The sequence below is a fragment of the Zonotrichia albicollis genome, chromosome 25 (assembly GCF_047830755.1).
Source record: "Zonotrichia albicollis isolate bZonAlb1 chromosome 25, bZonAlb1.hap1, whole genome shotgun sequence".
NCBI lineage: Eukaryota > Metazoa > Chordata > Aves > Passeriformes > Passerellidae > Zonotrichia > Zonotrichia albicollis.
Genome location: NC_133843.1, coordinates 540,727 through 559,850, shown reverse-complemented (window position 1 = coordinate 559,850; position 19,124 = coordinate 540,727). Strand labels below are relative to the sequence as shown.

At 53.5% G+C, this 19,124-nt stretch overlaps 1 protein-coding gene across 6 annotated transcripts in view; it reads left to right on the top strand.

The window, feature by feature from the left end:
* SAMD11 (sterile alpha motif domain containing 11) overlaps positions 1-19,124 on the top strand; it is a 66,690-nt gene that overhangs the window by 24,817 nt on the left and 22,749 nt on the right. For all 6 annotated transcript variants that reach the window (XM_074558394.1, XM_074558393.1, XM_074558392.1 and 3 more), the window contains 2 exons: positions 2,575-2,699; positions 15,415-15,507. In XM_074558394.1, coding sequence (XP_074414495.1) covers positions 2,575-2,699; positions 15,415-15,507 — 218 coding nt within the window. The remainder of the gene's footprint in view (positions 1-2,574; positions 2,700-15,414; positions 15,508-19,124) is intronic.

Sequence of the window (19,124 nt, the reverse complement as noted above, 5' to 3'; positions counted from 1 at the left end):
GCGCATTTGGGAGGCGTTGTGCCAGCCTGGGTCTGCCTGGGCAGGCTGGGGGTGGCTGTGACCCTCAGGGACATCTGTCAGCACCTCTGTGCCCACTGGGGTCACAGGCCAGCAGCCGGGGGGCTGGGGTGGAGAATGAGTCTGGATTCTGCCTGATTCTATGGGTAAACTGAGGCTGGAGTGTCCCTGTGACCCCCTGAGCGTGGATTTGCTGATGCACCTGTGCACACCTCGATGGTTTTTACTGGGGTGGAGAATGGGACTGGGTTCTGCCTGATTCCATGGGTAAACTGAGGCTAAGAGGGACTGGGATGGAGAATGGGACTGGGTTCTGCCTGGCTCCAGGGGTAAACTGAGGCTGAAGTGTCCCTGTGGGCCCCTGAGCGCGGATTTGCTGATGCACCTGTGCACACCTCGATGGTTTTTATTTTAAACCATGGAAAATCAGACAGCAGGAGGTTTTGGGGCAGGAGAGCAGCACACCACGATGGTTTTTCTGGGGCAGGAGAGCAGCGCTGCTGGTGCTGGTGGGGGTGATTCCCTGCCCTGGGTTCTGTTTTCCCTGGATCCCTCCCGGTGTTCTGCCCTCTCTGGGCTCTCAGGAGCTGCTCCAGAGCTGCATTTTCCTGCTGGGTGGAACAATCCCGCCCTGCAGCTGAAGGTGTTTGCCCAGCAGCCTGCTCTGGGCTCCATTGGGATGCGAGGCAGCGTGCAAATGCAAAGATGTAATTATCCCATTTTTCTCTTCCCACTCCCTGCTCTCGTGGCTCCTCTCCTCCGCCCTTTCCGGGCCTTGTGCTGATGGCAGCGTTTATCTGCATTTGTCCTCTGTCCCTGACAGCCACTTATTGATTGGCATGATTAAAAAGAACTGATAATCACTTCACATTAATCCCATAAATGACTTAAGACACCAAAATATTTGCATAATGCATCTTAAAGGTGGCAGCTAAAAGAGGATAAGACCCAAAACTGCTTGGCACAGGAGAAATGGGCTTCCCACTCACCTGTGGGCTTGCTTAAGTAATGAGCCTCGTGCTTGCATAAGGAGCTCCGGGGGGAGGTGGGAGGCTGCTCAGGGGATTTGGGAGCCCAGCATCCCTGCTCCTGCTGATCCCCCCGGGGCTGGGGATCCTGGAGGGAATCAGGGGCTGTTTGTGTCCGCAGCCTCCCCTGCAAGCTGCGGCCAGACGCCCGCTGAAAGTACCTAAAGACTTTCTGTCCTGGGCTGATGAGCTTAGCAGCAGCTAGACACGGATTAGCTCGGTCCCTGCTGCAGCCGGGCTGGGCTGGAGCCCCGGAGCTGCTCGGGGCCGGCAGCAGCACCGGGGGGATATTTAAGGCAGATCAGGGCTGGGTAATGCTGCAGATAATGCACCCTCCGGGCTGCCCTGCCGGGCCCAGGTGAGGACACCCCGGGTGGGAGCAGGGAGGGAGCTGTGGCTGGGCAGGGAGGGCAGCGGTCCTCGTTTATTCCTCATTTATTCCTCGTTTATTCCTCATTTATTCCTCATTTCTGTCCTTTCTGCCAAGTGCCTCTGGCTCTCCTGGCTCTCCTCTCCCCTTCAGAGGCAGGGCAGGAGAAGTTGTCCTGTTTAACTGGGGGCGAGCCCCTGGTGCTGGCAGGATGGGGAGCTCAGCATCTCCTGCCAGCAGACAAACCGAAGGGAGATGTTCCTGCAGCACCAGCTCCCGCCACCTTCTTCTTCCTCCTCACTCCTTGCAGATCCTTGACTCGGGAATATTTTGCAACTGGAGAGTGGTTTGCCAGCAAAAGAGTTCACCACTGAGCTGCAGTATCTGCTACAGCGAATTGGTTGTTGTGTTCTTACTTTCCATAGAAGGAAAAAAAATAGAAAAAAGGACTAACCCAGCCTAGTTAGCAGCAGTGTGATGCAAGGAGAGCAGGCAAAATAATGCTGAATTGCTCTAACACGGTCTCTTTTCCCAGAAGGAAGAGCATTGTTTCAGGATCTGTTGCAGGGGGAGTTGAAAATGGGTTTTGTAAATAAATCTGTGCCCTCAGCTCTGGGGAACGCTGCTGCCCGGGCTCGTGGTGGGTTCCTCTCTGAGGAGAAAAACCATCATTCAATCAAACCAAACAGCCTTTTGTCCCAGCACTGATGGAATGGAAAAACTTGGGTTTTCAAGAATAGAAGGGTGGCAGCTGATAGAAAACTATCAGTTATTTCAGTTCAAGTTTCCTATTCATTCTGGAGCAGCTCTGCCAATTCCTCCGCTTGCAGATTTTCCATCGTCGATGCGAGTCCTGGCCCACGCAAGTTCTCTCTGGCAGGGCTGGGATCAGGAATCAGCAGCTCTGGCAGCTGCAGGGCCCTTGATGGGAAATGAGAGGGGAGTTTGGGAAGGGCTTTGGAATCCTCAGAACTCCGGGAGAGGTTACGGAGGGAGGGAAGGAAGGGGCAATCCTGCAATCCAGCAGTGCTGCAGCACACAAAAACCTCTCCCAGCTGTGCTCACGCTGGGGAAAGAATCGATTCTGGGTGAATAGGTACTCGAGGTGCTTTCAGAGGTGGGATTTCCCTAACGTGGGGTCTCTGTGCTCTGCCGCAGCCGCGACACCAACCTGTCCAGCATCATCTCCAGCCTGCAGCAGGGCCGCCAGCTCGGCATGCCAGAGAGCCAGAGCCGCTGCGAGCTCAAGAGGAACGCCCTGGACGTGGGGCTGGCGGCAGCAGGTGAGGGCTGGGGCGCCCCTGCTGCCCCGGGCTCGTGGGCTCCCTCCCTGCTCTCCCTCTCGCCTGTGCTGGCGTTCACAGGGGTCCCAGGGCGAGGGGAGAGATGGAAATCTTGGCTCTGTGTTTCAGAAGGCTGAGTTATTGTTTTATGATAGATTTATTATTATTATTATTATTATTATTATTATTATTAGTAGTAGTAGTAGTAGTAGTAGTAGTAGTAGTAGTATTAGTATTAGTATTATTATGTAATTCTATATAGTATTATATATTATTATATATATAATTATATATTATAATTATTGTATATGATATACATTATTTTATAATATATATTAGTTATTATTTTATTATATATATTATATATATTTAATAGTTTATATATATATTAATATATATTTAAACTATACTACAAGAACAGAAGAAAGGGTTTCATCAAAAGGAAAGAAGTGAAATGATAACAAAAGCTCGTGTGACTCTCAGAGAGTCCAAGACAGCCGGACTGTGATTGGCCATTAATTAGAAACAGCCACATGAGACCAATCACAGATGCACCTGTTGCATTCCACAGCAGCAGATAACCATTGTTTGCATTTCATTCCTGAGGTCTCTCAGCTTCTCAGGAGAAAAATCCTGGCAAAAGGATTTTTCATAGAATATCACGGCTACACTCACTCCCCAGTCCCTTTGTTGTCCTGTTGGATTTTCCGTGTTGCGTTTCAGCTGGAGGAAATCCTGTGCTGCTGTGGCTAAAGAGGGTGGGAAGGGTTTTGTGGTGCTGGAGGAGCCCTCTGGAGGCCCCCAAACCCAGTGGGCTGCGACAAAGGAGCTTGAGGCACACGGCACCGCAGCGTCCCCAGGGCTGGTGCCAAGTGAGGCAGAAAGGCCTCGCACAGAGCATGATTGGATTTGTAATTTCATTAATCTCGGGTTCCCCGTGCTGCTGCAGGGCTGCCAGCTCGCCGGGAGCAGGGTGGGTTGGGTTTCTGGGCAGGGTTTGGGTTATTTCCCTGGTTTGAAATGCGCCCAGTGTGGAACCAGAGATGCTCCTGTGGGATCCTGCCCTGGGTGGGGGTCTGGGAAGGGTGGTCTGGTGGTGCAGAGGTCCACAAGTGACAGTCTGGGATAAATAAACCAACATCTGCTTGTTGATTGAAGGATCCTTCAATTAGAAATGAAAGTTGAGGAAAAGCTGGGGTTTCTGTCAGTTTTTATAGTGTTTTATTCAGTTGAATGTCCTGCCCTTCCAAATGAGAGCTGCATCTCTCCGTGTGCTGTTTTAGGCCTTCTCACAAAGTCTGTCTGGTTGTGTTCATGCATTTTGTCAGTCATTCTGCTGAGTGTGTGAGTGAACCCCAAATGCAGAGGGACCCCCACACCTGACACCCTTTGGGAATGAGGTGAAAACTTCAATCACATCTTGAGGATGGACTCAGGAGGGGTTTGTGGTGTGTGTGTGTGTAAATCAGCCATGGCAGCTCCCAGACTCTGCTCTCACAGCCGAATCTCCAATCTCATCATTAACAATTTCCCAAAGCCCCTTTCCCTGCACAGCTCCAGCAGCCAATCTGGCCATAAATCCATTTTTCCCCGTGACCCTGCTGCAGCCTGCGTGGCTCAGCTGACCCTGGGTGTCAGAGTGGGTTTCAGTCTTGTTTGCTTTGCAGAGAAACTGCTGGGCCTGATCAGCATTGCTGGAATTCCCTGGGACCCGTGGCATCCCAGAAATGCACAGGGTTCTTCTCATTCCCACCAGGAGAAAGGATGAGGTGTACGAGCTCTGACTCCTCGCTCTTAATTGCTGTTTGAGCTGCTCTGGTTTGTTTTTAAATTAGGAAACTGTAAGAAATGGCCTCAAGTTGTGCCAGCAGAGGCACAATATTAGGATGAGTTATTAGGAACAATATTATCAATATTAGGAACGATTATTAGGAGCAATATGATCAATATTAGGAACAATTATTAGGAACAATGTGATCAATATTAGGAGCAATTATTAGGAAAAATATTAGGAGCAATTATTAGGAACAATATGATCAATATTAGGAGCAATTATTAGGAACAATATGATCAATATTAGGAACAATATGATCAATATTACGAACAGTTATTAGGAACAATATGATCAATATTAGGAACAAAGGAACAAATGTTAGGAACAATATTATCAATATTAGGATCAATTATTAGGAATGGTATCAATATTAGGAACAATTATTAGCAACAGTATGATCGTTAGGAACAATATTATCATTATTAGGAGCAATTATTAGGAAAAATTTCTTGGGGGAAATATTATCAATATTAGGAACAATATGATCAATATTAGGAACAATTTCCTGGGGGAAATACTGTCAATATTAGGAACAATTTTTAGGGGAAATATTATCAATATTAGGAACAATTTCCTGGGGGAAGAGGCTGCCCAGGGCAGGGGTGGGGTCACCACCTGGAGGTGTGCAGGTCACCCGGGGCCGTGGGTTGGTTAATGGTTAAGGCTGGTTGGTTAAGGCTGGTTAATGCTTGGCCTGGCTGGTCCTGGAGATCTTTCCCAACCTTTCTGATCCTGTGAAATGTTGATGGGTGAAAAGAAGAGGCTGAGGCACACAGGAGGCACCAAGGCAGTGACAAAGCTCTGAGGAATGGCAGGTTTGGGGTGTTCAGAAGAGTCAGGAGGGCACAGGAGGTGTCTGAGGGGACAGGGGGGCTTTGTCACTTTGTCACCTCTCCACAGGGCCAGGTCCATTTGTGCTTTGGGGCTGGTTCTGCTGGGAGGGGAGCTGGGCAATCATGAATTCACGCAGAATTTTCAGGGGTGGTGAAGCACTGCTTGCTGTTATTGAAACCATTTTGTTCCAGCAAGAAGGGCAGAGGAACTTTGCCCGCAGTTACTGCCCTGTGTGCTGGGGTGTGAGAATCTCCCTCTCCTGCAGGCACCTGCACACAAACAGCGCTGAATAAATGATGCTGGGGTTCAAAGAGTCCTGCCTGGGAGCTGCAGGGCTCTGCTCTGAAATGTTCCTGTGCTGCTGAAATGTTCCTGTGCTGGTTTCGGGGTGGGATTTGCACTTTATGGGAGGGCAGGAGGAGCTCAGGGTGCTGCTGGAGCAGGACCCAGCAGTGCCTGCTCCTCCCTGCCCCAGCCCCGGGGAGGATTGGGCACCAGGAGAGCACAAATGGCACAGATCTGCTCATTGCCAGCAAAAAGGCTGGAGCTGGCAGGGCTGGCTGCTCTGTGATTAATGCTGGGAGGGAATTCCTTCTCTTGTTGGTACAACCAGGATTAGAGGCAGTGCTGTAGTTTCCAGCAGCATGGGCTGGGAAATCAGCAATATCACTGGATTTGGATGGTCTTTGAAACGCAGAAATGGGCTGGAACGAGTGAAAAATAATTGTGTGTGGTTCTGGGGCTTTGCTGAGTTTAGGAAGGGTTCAGGGCAGAGCTGCCTGGGGCTGGGCTGAGGTTGGTTCCCCTTGGCACTGCCAGCCTGCACAGGGGCAGCAGAAAAAGCCAATTTGGTGATTCCCCAAGCCAGCCTGCACTGGGAGCAGCAGGAAAAGCCAATTTGGTGATTTCCCAAGCCCCCTGAGCAGCTCCCCTACAAACCAGGGCTGGTCCCTCCTTAGCTGACCCTGCAGAGCATTCCCTGCTGGTTGTGCAGTGGGGAGTGCTCTCCTTGGTGCTATTTGCACTGCAGCTGGGGATGGAAGGGGAGTTGTTTTATCTCAAAAGCACCTCAGAGGAGAGGAAAGGTGCATGGAATGGGCTCTGTGCTTCCCTGGGGGTCTCCAAGTGCCTCCCCCAGGCTGCTGTAGGGCTGAGGCAGCCCTTGGCACCTGCTCCCCAGGCTCTGATTCATCCCTGTCCTGCCCAAAAATCCTGTTAATCTCTCCTCTTTCTCTCCTCACACACCCTCTGTTCTGCAGTGCCAGATTTCATGGGGTTCCAGTGGCAGTAGGACTATTTGCATGGATAGAAGTGGAGGATTCAGGCTCCCTCATGCTAGAGGAAGGTGGGTAGCTCTTCCCTCTCCTCCTTCTGCCCCTCGTGCTCCGGGAGCTGCTGTGCTGGCTGGAGGGGCTCTGAGGGGGCACAGAGGGGAGACAGAGCCCCAGTGCTGCCCCAGGCAGGGAGAAATTCACTGTGAGCAGGAGCACCTGGGGCTGAGCCCGCCCTGCCTCGGGGGGAGGCAGCAGCAGCAGCAGGGCAGAGCTCCAGAGAGGCTTTCCAGGGGTTTTGGGCACTGTGATGGGAGTGACAAACCTGAGAGCCTTGCAGAGCTCCGGAGAGGCTTTCCAGGGGTTTTGGTCACTGTGATGGGAATGAGAAACCCTGAGAGCCTTGCAGAGCTCCAGAGAGGCTTTCCAGGGGTTTTGGGCAGTGCCATGGGAGTGACAAACCCTGAGAGCTCCAGAGAGGCTTTTCCAAGGGTTTTGGGCACTGTGATAGGAGTGACAAACCCTGAGAGGCTTTTCCAGGGGTTTTTGGTCACTGTGATGGGAGTGACAAACCTGAGAGCCTTGCAGAGCTCCAGAGAGGCTTTTCCAGGGGTTTTGGGCAATGTGATGGGAGTGACAAACCCTGAGAGGCTTTTCCAGGGGTTTTGGGCAATGTGATAGGAGTGACAAACCCTGAGAGGCTTTTCCAAGGGTTTTGGTCACTGTGATGGGAATGAGAAACCCTGAGAGCCTTGCAGAGCTCCAGAGAGGCTTTTCAGGGGTTTTGGGCAGTGCCATGGGAGTGACAAACCCTGAGAGCTCCAGAGAGGCTTTTCCAAGGGTTTTGGGCACTGTGATAGGAGTGACAAACCCTGAGAGGTTTTTCCAGGGGTTTTGGTCAGTGTAGTGGGAATGACAAACCCTGAGAGCCTTGCAGAGCTCCAGAGAGGCTTTTCAGGGGGTTTTGGGCAGTGCCATGGGAATGACAAACCTCACAGGCTTTTCCAAGGGTTTTTGGTCAGTGTAGTGGGGATGACAAGCCCTGAGAGCCTTGCAGAGCTCCAGAGAGGCTTTTCCAGGTGCTCCTGTGTTCCTGGTGCTTTTGCAGCAAAAACCTCTCCCAGGATTTATTCTGTGCTCACCCTCTTGTCCTGTCTTTCCACATGGTGCCCTGTTGGCCAAGCAAGGGAAAAAGTGGAATTTCTGAGCTGTAAAGTGATTCAAAAGTGAGAATTCAGAGATTCAGATGTGAGAATTTGGGGGTTTATTACCTCAAAAACACCCCAGAACTGAGCTGTGTCCCTGGGAGAGGATCTGTTCTGTGCTCACCCTCTTGTCCAATCTTTGCCTGTTGGCCAAGCAAGGGAAAAAAAGGAATTTTGGGGCTGCAAAGAGATTCAAAAGTGAGAATTTGGGGTTTTTATCCCCAGTGTGGATGCACAGCTCGCTGCTCAGGCCTAGCCCTGGGCTCTGTGTCCCTGCCATGGCCCTGCAGTGACCTGGTTTGCCTCTGCACTGAGCCCCAGAGCTTTCATATGCTAAGGAGGAGTTAATATTGGGCATGAAAAGGAGTTGGGATCAGGGATGCTGCTGCTAATGGCTGGAGACAGGATCCCAGCCCAGGGCTGGGGTAATGAGCTGGGCTGCAGACATGTTTTCATTTAGCTCAGCCAAACAACGGCGAAAAAAGCAGCAGCCTTTATTGGACTGCTGCCTTAAATTGAGCAGAAAATCAGCACCAAATGGGCAGCCAGGAGCTGGAGGGCCAGGCCCTGTTGTTGACATGTTTTCCCCTGAAGGACAATTGTTTACCTTGAGGGTCCAGGCTGTGTCCCTGCCCTGCATCCCCTGCCCTTGGAGCTGGAGCACTGTCCCCTCTCTGGGCTCTGTTCCCCTCTCTGGGCTCTGTTTCCCCTCTCTGGGCTCTGTTCCCCTCTCTGGGCTCTGTTTTCCCCTCTCTGGGCTCTGTTCCCCTCTCTGGGCTCTGTTCCCCTCTCTGGGCTCTGTTTTCCCCTCTCTGGGCTCTGTTTTCCCCTCTCTGGGCTCTGTTTCCCCTCTCTGGGCTCTGTTCCCCTCTCTGGGCTCTGTTTAAATTTGGTTTTGCACCTCCTGAAAGTGCAGGAGTGGGATGTAGCCAACAGCCTTTGTAACACCAGCAGAGGAGCTGGGAAGTGGGGAGAGCCAAGGTGGAAGGGAGTGTTTCCTTTGGCTGTGCCAGCACAGGTCAGGGCAGGGTTCTGCTGGGTTTTTGCTCCGGTTTTACCCTTGGCTTTGGAGCAGAAGGAGCTGGGGAAGGCCAGGCCCTGTTTTTGGAGTTCAAGGTTGGAAAAGACCTCTGAGATGCCCAAGGCCAGCCTGGGCAGGGCTCAGCATCCCTGGCGGCTCTTGGTCTCTTCAGGGGAAGTGAAGGAGCTGGGTTGGGATTTCAGGGTGGGATTGTGGCTCTGTCACCGTGGGGACTGTCCTGCTGCTGCTGCCCTGTCCCAGTGAAGCTCTGCTCCCACCCTGCCCAGGCAGGGAGCGCTGCTTTGTGCCAGCCACGAGCAGATTGGGAAGAGTTATTCAGGGATGAGGGCTGGGCATGGGAAGGGTTTTATTCATGATTTGCTGCGGGCAAGGAGAGGCTCAGCTGCCTCTTTCATTCATTTCTCAGCTCTGCACAATCTTTTTGTTCCCAGTTCCTTTTCTCCTTTGCTTCTCTCCCCTTCCCTGCTCTTCCTCCTCCTCCTCCTCCTTGCATTTCTTTCTTCTCAAACCCTTTTCCCCACAATTCCTGTTCCATTCCTAATCCCCCTCTCTCTCACACACACATCCTTCTTCCTCAGCACTCCTCCTCCTCCTCCCGGGTTCCCCGAGCAGGTCCCTGCCCTCCCTCCCTGCCCAGCTCCTGGGGAAGGAGACAATTTGAAGGTTTTCCACCCTCCTTCCCCCAAGCCAATCAATGGGAGCCTTCCAGCCCCACCGGGGCCTGGCAAACATGAGATCAATAAGTTATTAGCACCATTCTGTCAGCTGTAATGTGCAGATTGATCGGGGCCGGGGCTCCTGCTCGCAGCCTGGCACTTCCCCAGCCTGATAAAGATGACAGATTAAGGGAATAAGAAAAAGGAATTAAGGAGTCTGGCTGTCAAAGCTGTCACGGGCTGCAGGAGCAGCGGGGTTTTTTTCAGGGGCTGAATGAGTGCAATTGGACATTTAAATGGTGCTAAGGGGGTCCAGCCCCACCAGCAGCTCTGCTGGGCATGGCTGGGCTGAGGGAACGCTCTGGAAGGGGCAGGAAAAGCAGAATTCCAGGGAGCTGGAGCAGCTCTGCTGCCTCCTGAGCCTGCAGGGGGACAGGGATGCTGTCCCTGGGCCAGGTGACACTCCCAGGGCTCAGGGACATGGGGCCAAACAGGCTTTGCCCAAGAGGTTTGTGCTCACGGGACCCCAGAGTGATGGGAAGGGAATTAAATAAATAAAGATAAAATAATAAAAAAATTAAAAATAAAATAATGAAAAATTAAAATAAAATTAAAAAGAAAATAAATGTTATCAATTTGTTTGTAATAAATTGATAATTTTATTATAAATTTATAAGAAATAAAAATTATTTCTTTATTAATAAATTAATTAATATTATTTAAATTAAATGAAAAGGGAGCACCCAGTGCCCCCCCTGCCATGGCAGGGATGCCTTGCACTGCCCCAGGCTGCTCCCAGCCCTGCCCAGCCTGGCCTGGGCACTGCCAGGGATGGGGAATGCACAGCCTGGCTGTGCCTGTGCCTCTGCTTTGTCAGAATTCCCACTGTTCCTGCTCCTTTCCAGGCAGGGAAATGAGCCTGGACTTCCAGCCCACCCTCCCAGCTGCGTCCTTTAGAGCTTTTCTAAAAGAAAGTTGAGATTCACAAGTTTGTGATTGCTAAAAAGCCTCTCTGCAGCATATAAAATTAATTCACATCTCCCTCCTAAGTGCAGTATATCCTTTCCACGAGCCTTTCTCGCACTATGAATATTTACCACCTCCCTGTGCCTTCGGTGCTCGCTGTAAAAATGAATTTTGGGCGAGCCTGGGAGCCAGGGGGGTGCTGGGGTACATTCCCCGATGGATGAGAGGCAGCAGGATGGCTCCAGCATCCCCTGCTCCTCCCTGGGTCACCCCTGGGGCCTGGGTGTCCCCAGGGTGTCCCCAGGGTGGCACAGGGCACAGGGACAGCAGGAGTGGCTGGCACAGGGGGTCCCAGGGTGTCCCAGGGTGGCACAGGGCACAGGGACAGCAGGAGTGGCTGGCACAGGGGGTCCCAGGGTGGCACAGAGACAGCAGGAGTGGCTGGCACAGGGGGTCCCAGGGTGGCACAGGGACAGCAGGAGTGGCTGGCACAGGGGGTCCCAGGGTGGCACAGGGCACAGGGACAGCAGGAGTGGCCGGGCTGGGCTCAGCAGCTGCTCTGTGGGAGCTGTCCCTGCCAAAGGAGGGCAGGGAGAGGCTGCCAAGGCATCCCAGTGGGGACTGTCCTGCTCAGGGCTGCAGCTCAGAGCCACGCACGATGGTTTTCCCTTTTCCCCTCTCCTGAAGTGATGAGGAGGAGATGGGAGAGGGGCTGTGCTCCCGTGGATGCTGGCTGGCCCAGCCTGGGTGCTCTCCCGCGGAACTTGGCTCCATTCTCCGTTTGCTCAGGACTTTGTGCTCCAGGAATGGTTCAGAGCAGCCCCAGAGCTGGGTGGGGAGTGTGAGGTGGGTCCCCATCCCTCCCCATTGTGCAGGAGTGCAGGGCAGAGCACTTTGGGCCCCAACTGGGACCCTTTGCAGCCCCTTCAGCCAAGCCCTCCCTGATTCCCTTGCCTGGTGACCCCCCGTGCCCAGGGGTGTCCCTGGAGCAGATCCCTGTGCAGGGTGGGATGAAGCCCCCCGTGCCTTTGGGGATCCTGGGGATAGGGTTTCTAATCCCCCCAGCCTGAGGCTTTGCTGAAAGCTGATCAGAGCCTTGGGCTGCTTAGCTGGGCTGGCTCTGCTCAGGGTGGGGAGCCTGAGGATTAGAGCAGCCAGGAGACAGAACATCCCCCAGGCTGGCTGCCGTGCCAGCTGTGCCTGCTGGGCAGTGCCAGCTCCTGTGCTGCTGCTGCCCTGAGCCCTCACTCGCACAGAGCCAGGGTGGAGCAGCCCGTGCCCATCGCCCCTCACTTTGCAGCAGCAGCAGCAGCAGCAAGCCCAAATCTGCTTTGCAAATGAGCTGGCAGAGCAGCTCTGGATGTCTCAGCCCCCTCCCAGAGCCAGGCTGTGCTTTCAGTGCCTGCTGCTCATCCAGCACAGAGCCCCGGGCAGGTTCTGCTCAGCCCTGCACCTGCAGGAGGTGCAGAGCATCACCTGAGAGGATGGGCAGGCACATCTGGGGCTCTGCTCCCCAATCCCTGCGCCTGCAGGAGGTGCAGAGCATCACCTGAGAGGATGGGCATGCACATCTGGGGCCCTGCTCCCCAATCCCTGCACCTGCAGGAGGTGCAGAGCATCACCTGAGAGGATGGGCACGCACATCTGGGGCCCTGCACCTGCAGGAGATGCAGAGCATCACCTGAGAGGATGCAGAGCTCTGCAGCTGAAAGGGAGCCGGATCAGGGCAGGTTTTAATATCACAGCTGAGAGTGAAAGACATTATCAGTGGAACTGCAGAGTGATGAAGCCTGGCCGGGCAATAACCTGGTGCCAGGTCAGAGCTCTGCGGGATCCTGGTGCTGCCCTGCCCCTGCCCCTGGCCCTGGCCGGGAGGGAGATGGGGCTGAGGTGTGTGGGAATGGCTGGGAATGGCTGTGAAAACTGGGAATATCAGGGAGTAAGCTGGGAATATATGGGAATGGCTGGGAATATATGGGAATGGCAGGAAATGGCTGGGAATGTGCGGGGAACGGCTTGGAATAGCAGGGAGTGGTATGGGAATAGCAGGGAATGGCTGGGAATGGCAAGGAATATATGGGAATGGCTGGGAATAGCTGAGAAAACTAAGAATGGCTGAGAATGGGCAGGGAATATCTGGGCATGGCTGTGAATATCTGGGAATGGCTGGGAAAGCTGGGAATGGCTGGGAGTATCTGTGAAAAGTGGGAGTATCTGGGAATGGCTGGGAAAGCTGTGAATATCTGTGAAAAGTGGGAATATCTGTGAAAAGTGGGAATATCTGGGCATGGCTGTAAATAGTTGAAAATGGCTGGGAATAGCTGCAAAAAGTGGGAATATCTGGGAATATCTGTGCATAGCAGGGAATGGCTGTGAATATCTGGGAATGTCTGTGCATAGCAGGGAATATCTGTGCATATCGGAATATCTGGGAATATCTGTGCAAAGTGTGAATATCTGGGCATATCTGTGAATATCTGGGCATATCAGTGCATAGCAGGGAATATCAGTGCAAAGTGTGAATATCTGCGAATATCTGGGCATATCAGTGCATAGCAGGGAATATCTGTGCATATCGGAATATCTGGGAATATCTGTGCAAAGTGTGAATATCTGGGCATATCAGTGCATAGCAGGGAATATCAGTGCAAAGTGTGAATATCTGTGAATATCTGGGCATATCAGTGCATAGCAGCCCCGAGGGAGCAGCGCTGCCGGCAGATGGGCCCGGGGGTGGGAGAGGAGCAGCGGGAGGGACGCGAGGGGGGAACAGGAGCCTTGGCAGAGCTGTGAAAGCGAGGAATCTTCACTGCTCACATCCCAGGGCTGTCACATGGAGCCCGTGCTGCTGCCACCAGCGCCGTGCCTGGAGACTCCTCTGCCTCCAGCCCAGCAGAGCACAGCCTGGAGCTGGTTCCAAAGCCACAGAGCCTGGCTGGGAGCAGCCCTGGCTGCGGAGGAGCAGGATGTGTGATCTTGGCCTCCAGCGCTGGGGATTGCAGCATCGGGCAAAGCTTCCAGGAAAATCAGCACCGAGGGATGGAGCTGGCAGGGGGAGGGACACGGGGGCTCTGGGAGTGCTCCCTGCCAGCCCTGAGCTTGGAGAGGGGGAAACTGAGGCAGGAGGAGTGGGAAAATTCCGATTGTATGGACAGAGAAAATTCTCATTTTGTGGACAGGCTCTGGATATGCTCCCTGCGAGCCCCAAGCTTGGGGAGCCGACATGGCTGTGCAGGAGTTGTGTGAGGGGTAAACTGAGGCAGGACAAGTGAGAAAATTCTGATTGTGTGGACAGGCTCTGGGTGTGCTCTGCTACCGTCGAGCATGAGAAGCTGATATGGCTGTGCAGGAGTTTTTTTGAGGGGTAAACTGAGGCAGGAGGATTGAGACAATTCTGATTTTGTGGACAGGCTCTGGGTGTGCTCCCTGTGAGCCCCAAGCTTGGGGAGCTGACATGGCTGTGCAGGAGTTGTGTGAGGGGTAAACTGAGGCAGGAGGAATGAGAAAATCCCAATGGTATGGACGGGCAGCTGGGATGTGGGTGCTGAGAGCTGTCAGAGGTGCTTCTGTCCTTTCCTGGCTCTCCCCAGCCCCTCTGCCCTGCTGTGCCCTTTTGCCTTTGGGTTCTGCACCATCCCAAACCTCTGCACCATCCCCAGTGCCAGTTCTGTCCAGGATTTGGTGTCAGGGTCCTGGCAGGCTGAGTTTGGAGGCAGAAATGCCTCTTTCAAAGCCTTGAGATGCCCCTTGGGCAGAGGCACCTGCTGGGGCTGCTGTGCTCTGCTCCCCAATACATCCCCAATACATCCCCAATACATCCCCAATACATCCCCAATAAATCCCCAATACATCCCCAATAAATCGCAGCCACGGCAGCACCTGGGCTGCCCAGCTGCATCCCCGGTGCTGGGGAGTGATGCTGAGTGCTGGGGACAGTTCTTGGCTGGAAATGTCCCCTGGAACAGGAGGATGTTGTTGTTGTTGTTATAAATAGGAGCCGGGGGTTTGTAACCTCCCTTAACCCCCACATTGCAGCAGCCTGGCAGTGCTTGGGCGCCCAGGCACATCCAGCCCTTTCTCTCTCCTCGTTTCTCAATTTATTATTATTATTATTATTTTCTCTCCTTTAAGATGCTGCATCTTTAACAAGCCCTTGATAGACGAGGGTTTGGTGCTTGCAGTGACAAGCAGGCTCTTCCTTCCTGCCCATATGCACCATCATGCTTTCAGTTTCCCCGGCGTTATTAGGGGAGGATATTGATTCCAAAGCTGCTCGGGGACGCTGTAATTGTGTCTCAGGGATTCGGGGCTGCTCCGAGGGCTGCAGTAATGCACAGGGCTCGAGCGTTTCCGTGCAATCCAGAGGGGGAAGATTGCTGAGGACCTTGAGGTTTTGAAGGAGGAGGAGGAGGGAGGGAGGGGAGAGACTGAGAGGGAGAGACAGAGACAGACACAGATACTGTGCTAGGAAGATTCAGAGATCTGTTGTGCTTTTTTTTTTTTTTTTTTTTTTTTATCCCTTCCCTGTGTTGTTTTTTTCCTCCCCTTCCTCTCCCCCCCCAGTTGCTTTGCATCAGGGCATGAAAGGAGTGGAAACACCGGGGGGACAAAAGGCACCAGAGCAAATGATGAAACTCAGTAAGGAAATCAACTGGATTCAGAATTTATGGCTGGAAAACGTTGCATTGATCAGAGTATGAATAGTCATTATGTGCTTTTGGGCTGCGTGATTAGGAAAGCAGATCAAGGCTCTCAGGATGATGATTTTTCTTACTTTCATTTTTTTCTCTCTCTGCTCGTAATATCAGAGTGTGTGTGAGAGAGAGAGCAGCAAAACAGCAAAGTGTCTCTGGTGTCTCCTGCAAAGTGCAGCCTCTCTGACACTCAGCTCTCTGCTCTCCCTCCAGATGAAATTCTAGGCAAGAGGAGAGTATGTTCCCCCAACAGCAGCAGTGAGTGTCCTCTGGAGAGCAAGAAAGCCCGGAGTGAGTCCCCAAAGGGTAAGTGCTGCTCTGCTCCCCATCCCCTTCCCCTTCCTTCTGCTTTCCCCCGTGGAACTTAATTGAGATGGAGGAGGGAGGGCTGTGGGGTGGGAGCTGTGTCTGGCACCGGGGCTGCAGGGGGAGGCTCTGCTTCCCTTTATCTGCTGGAGGGAGCCTGGCAGGGCACACAGGGATTGCCTCTTAATTACTGTAATTGCTTCATGATCAAAAAAAAAAAAATTTAAAAAAAAATAAAAGCAGGGTGCAGCCTTGCAGGTGGATTTCAGGGGTGTTCCTGCTTTCTTCAGGCAGAAATGTCTCGGTGACATGTTCAATGTGAAAGGTGCACAAGGGCTTATCGTGCTGGCATCTGCTCCTTTAAAGGGAAAAAGGGAGCCTGGCAGGGAGAATGGGGCTGCTGAGTTTTCTCTTGTGCATTTATGGCACCGTTCCTATAGAGATGGAATCTGCAGAAGGTTTCTCTATTTAGGGTTTGGTTTGTTGTCTTTTTATTTATTTATATTTTTTTTATCTCTTGATTTGCCTTCCAGTTCTTTCCTATAAACAGGATTTTTAAACTTTCTTTACGAGTGGCAAAGTGGGCTGGCTAATGGAGCCTGCAGTTAATGAGTTTGTCTCCAGGTTGGGTAAATGAGGTTTTGCAGGCCGTTTACTGAAAGGCTTTGTTGTAAATATCGGGCTAATGAGCTGTCAGTCATACCCTGAGCCCAAACCTGCTCTGCCTGAGCGCCCAGAGCAGCTCTGGGGCTGATCCTGCCCCATGGACCAGCCCAGCTGCATCCCAGGGACCCATCCAGGGCATGTCCAGGGGCAGCTTTGTCCTGGAGCCTCCTTCAGCCTCACATTCTGCTTTGTGCAGATCCACTGTGGGACCTGTCCTGCGTCCTGGTGGCACAGAGCGTCCCTGGCTCTGCCCTCCTTGTGCCCACAGGATGCTCTGGGGGCAGAATTCTCTCAGAGGAATATGGAAAATACCAAATCCTCCCTCTGATGTAACCCTCTCCTGCCCATTAACTCTTTCATGGCAGCAGAAATGCCTCAGATCTTGCTGGGAACCATTTAGACTGCTCCTCCTCATGTTTTCCTCGATTTTTTTCCCATCTGCTCTATTCCTGTTATCTCTGAAATGTTTATGGTGGCTGTGCAGGTGAGTTCCAGGTGATGCTTCCACAGGTTCATGCACAGATTTGTTCCATCAGGCACGAGGCCCTTGGGACACACATTTCATATTTATATTTACATTTGTATTTATAGTTATATTTATATTTAGGTTTATATTTATATTTAGGTTTATATTTAGCTGAGGTTGTGCTCCTGGTAATCCCAGGTTTGTGGTTGAGAGCTGAGTGCAGGGAACAGAACCTGTGGGGCCTGGCTGGGAATGGGCTGAACTTCACCCAAGCCAAGGGATTGCTTTGGATTCATCCTGAAGAAGTGCCTGAGCTGGCACAGGTGGATGCTTTGGGCATGGGATCTCATTCTGTTCCTTTCCTTTGGCCTCCCCACCTTTGTTTTTGTGGGCTGAGGAGCCCTGGCTTTGCAGGAAGCCCTCAGGATTGAATCCTGCCCCGTGGCTCCCAGAGCTCCAGGGATTCCCCCAGCCTTTGAACAGAGGGGTTTCCAGGAAACCCTGAATAAAGCAAAGTTTTGTTTTCTGCTCCCACTCTGAGGTGAGGCAGAATGGAAATTGGGAGCTGAGGCTGGCACCCCTTTTCCTGCAGCCTGCGGGTCCTGGGCCTCCTGGAGGTGCTGCTGCTGCTGCTGCACCTCCTGCATCCCTGCGGTGGGGATGGGCTGCAGGCAGCATCTGCCCTCTCCGTGCCAGAGATCCCAGCAGGACCTGCCCCTCTCCATCCCAGAGATCCCAGCAGGATCTGCCCCTCTCCATCCCAGAGATCCAGGGCTGGATCTGCCCCTCTCCATCCCAGCAGGATCTGCCCCTTTCCATCCCACACTGGCCCTGGGAGCAGCTTGGCTCAGGCACAGCTGGGCTGGATCTGAAAGAGCCTTTGGAAGGGGAGGCTCTGGAATAGGAGCCTTTGGAAGGAGAGCCTTTGGAAAGGGAGGCTTTGGAAGGAGAGCCTTTGGAAGGGAAGGCTCTGGAAGAGAAGCCTTTGGAAAGGGAGGCTTTGGAAGGGGAGACTCTGGAACAGGAGGCTCTGGGAGAGCCTTTGGAAGAGGAGCTTTTGGAAGGGAAGGCTCTGGAAGAGGGGCCTTTGGAAGAGAAGCCTTTGGAAGGAAAGCCTTTGGAAGGGAAGCCTGTGCAAGAGGAGCCTTTGGAAGGGAAGGCTGTGGAACAGGAGCTCTGGAGGAGGAGCACTGAGGCCGTGGCCCTGCTGGCGCTGCCGCGGCCGCTCCTGGCGTGCCGAGGGCAGCAGAGGCAGCCAAGGCAATCCCTGCTGCTCCCTGGCTGAGTGCAAAAACACCTGTGGGGCTGGAAACCCTGCCAGGGGGACACAGCCCCTGTGCCTGCCTTGCTCCCTCCCCAGAGCCACTCCAGAGATCAAAGGGGAGCCCTGGCTGGGGAAACGGGGCCCTGCCAAACGGAGCAGAACGTTCTGGAGCCAGGGCTGGGCTGCCAGCGCAGGGGGACACGGTTCCCCAGTGAATGAAAGCTCTCCTGCCCGGCTGCACAGCTCCTTCCCCTGCGCCTCAAGGCTGGAACTCATCTGGAGGATGGGAAAGGGAAAATTGGGAAGAGCGTTCAGTTCCTGCTGGAGCAGCTGGAAGATCCCTCTGGTGGGAGCCTCGGGGAGGTGGGAGAGCAGGATGGAGGGATGGAGGGCTGGGAACAGGATGGATGGAGGCTGGGAGCAGGATGGATGGATGGAGGGCTGGGAAACACACCCAGGGAAGGATCTGGGGCTCTCACCCTGGATGGGGGTGAGCTCACAGGATGCTGCTGCTGCTGCCATCCTCTTCTCTGTGCTGCTGGGGACCAGTTAAACCAAAATAAGATCTCTGCTTAGCAGAGGAGCCCACAGCCGGAGCTGGACTGCAGCTGAGTGGTTCAGACCCAGCCTCTGTCCGTCTGTCCCTCTCCTTTGGGGCACATCCACGTGCTGGTGGCTTTGGCAGCTGTTTCCCCAGTTAGGCCAGGGGAAGAAATGAGGTTTTGGCCCTGTTCACAGCATCAGTGCCCCCAAATCCAGGCTGCTGAGCGTGCCAGGAGTGGGCACAGGCAGGAAAACCCCTGAGGCTGCTGAGCCAGCCCTGCTGGGTTTGCTGCAGGTCCTTGGGGTTCGATAAAGCGAACCTTGGCCTGTCAGGGGTGTGTTGATGGACAGGCTGGGTGCTCCTGCCTTGTCTGCATTGCCTGGGCAGGATGAGCCTGGGGAAAGGTCCTGGTGCAGCAGGGAAATGCCCTTGGCGGTGCAGGAGCTGAGTGCCCGGGGGCTGCCCTGCCTGTGGTGGGAGATGGGAGGCTGAGCTGGGCTGGGCTGGGCTGTGCTGGGGCTGCAGAGGGCCCAGCAGATGCCTGGCCTGGCTCTCACAGCCTGCCCAGGGCTGGCCAGAGTCCGTTTCACACCTGGCGCCTGCGGGAGCTTTGGCAGATCAGTCTCCAGCATTACCCCTGGTAATGACAAAAGCAGACAGCAAAGCTCCAGCAAAGC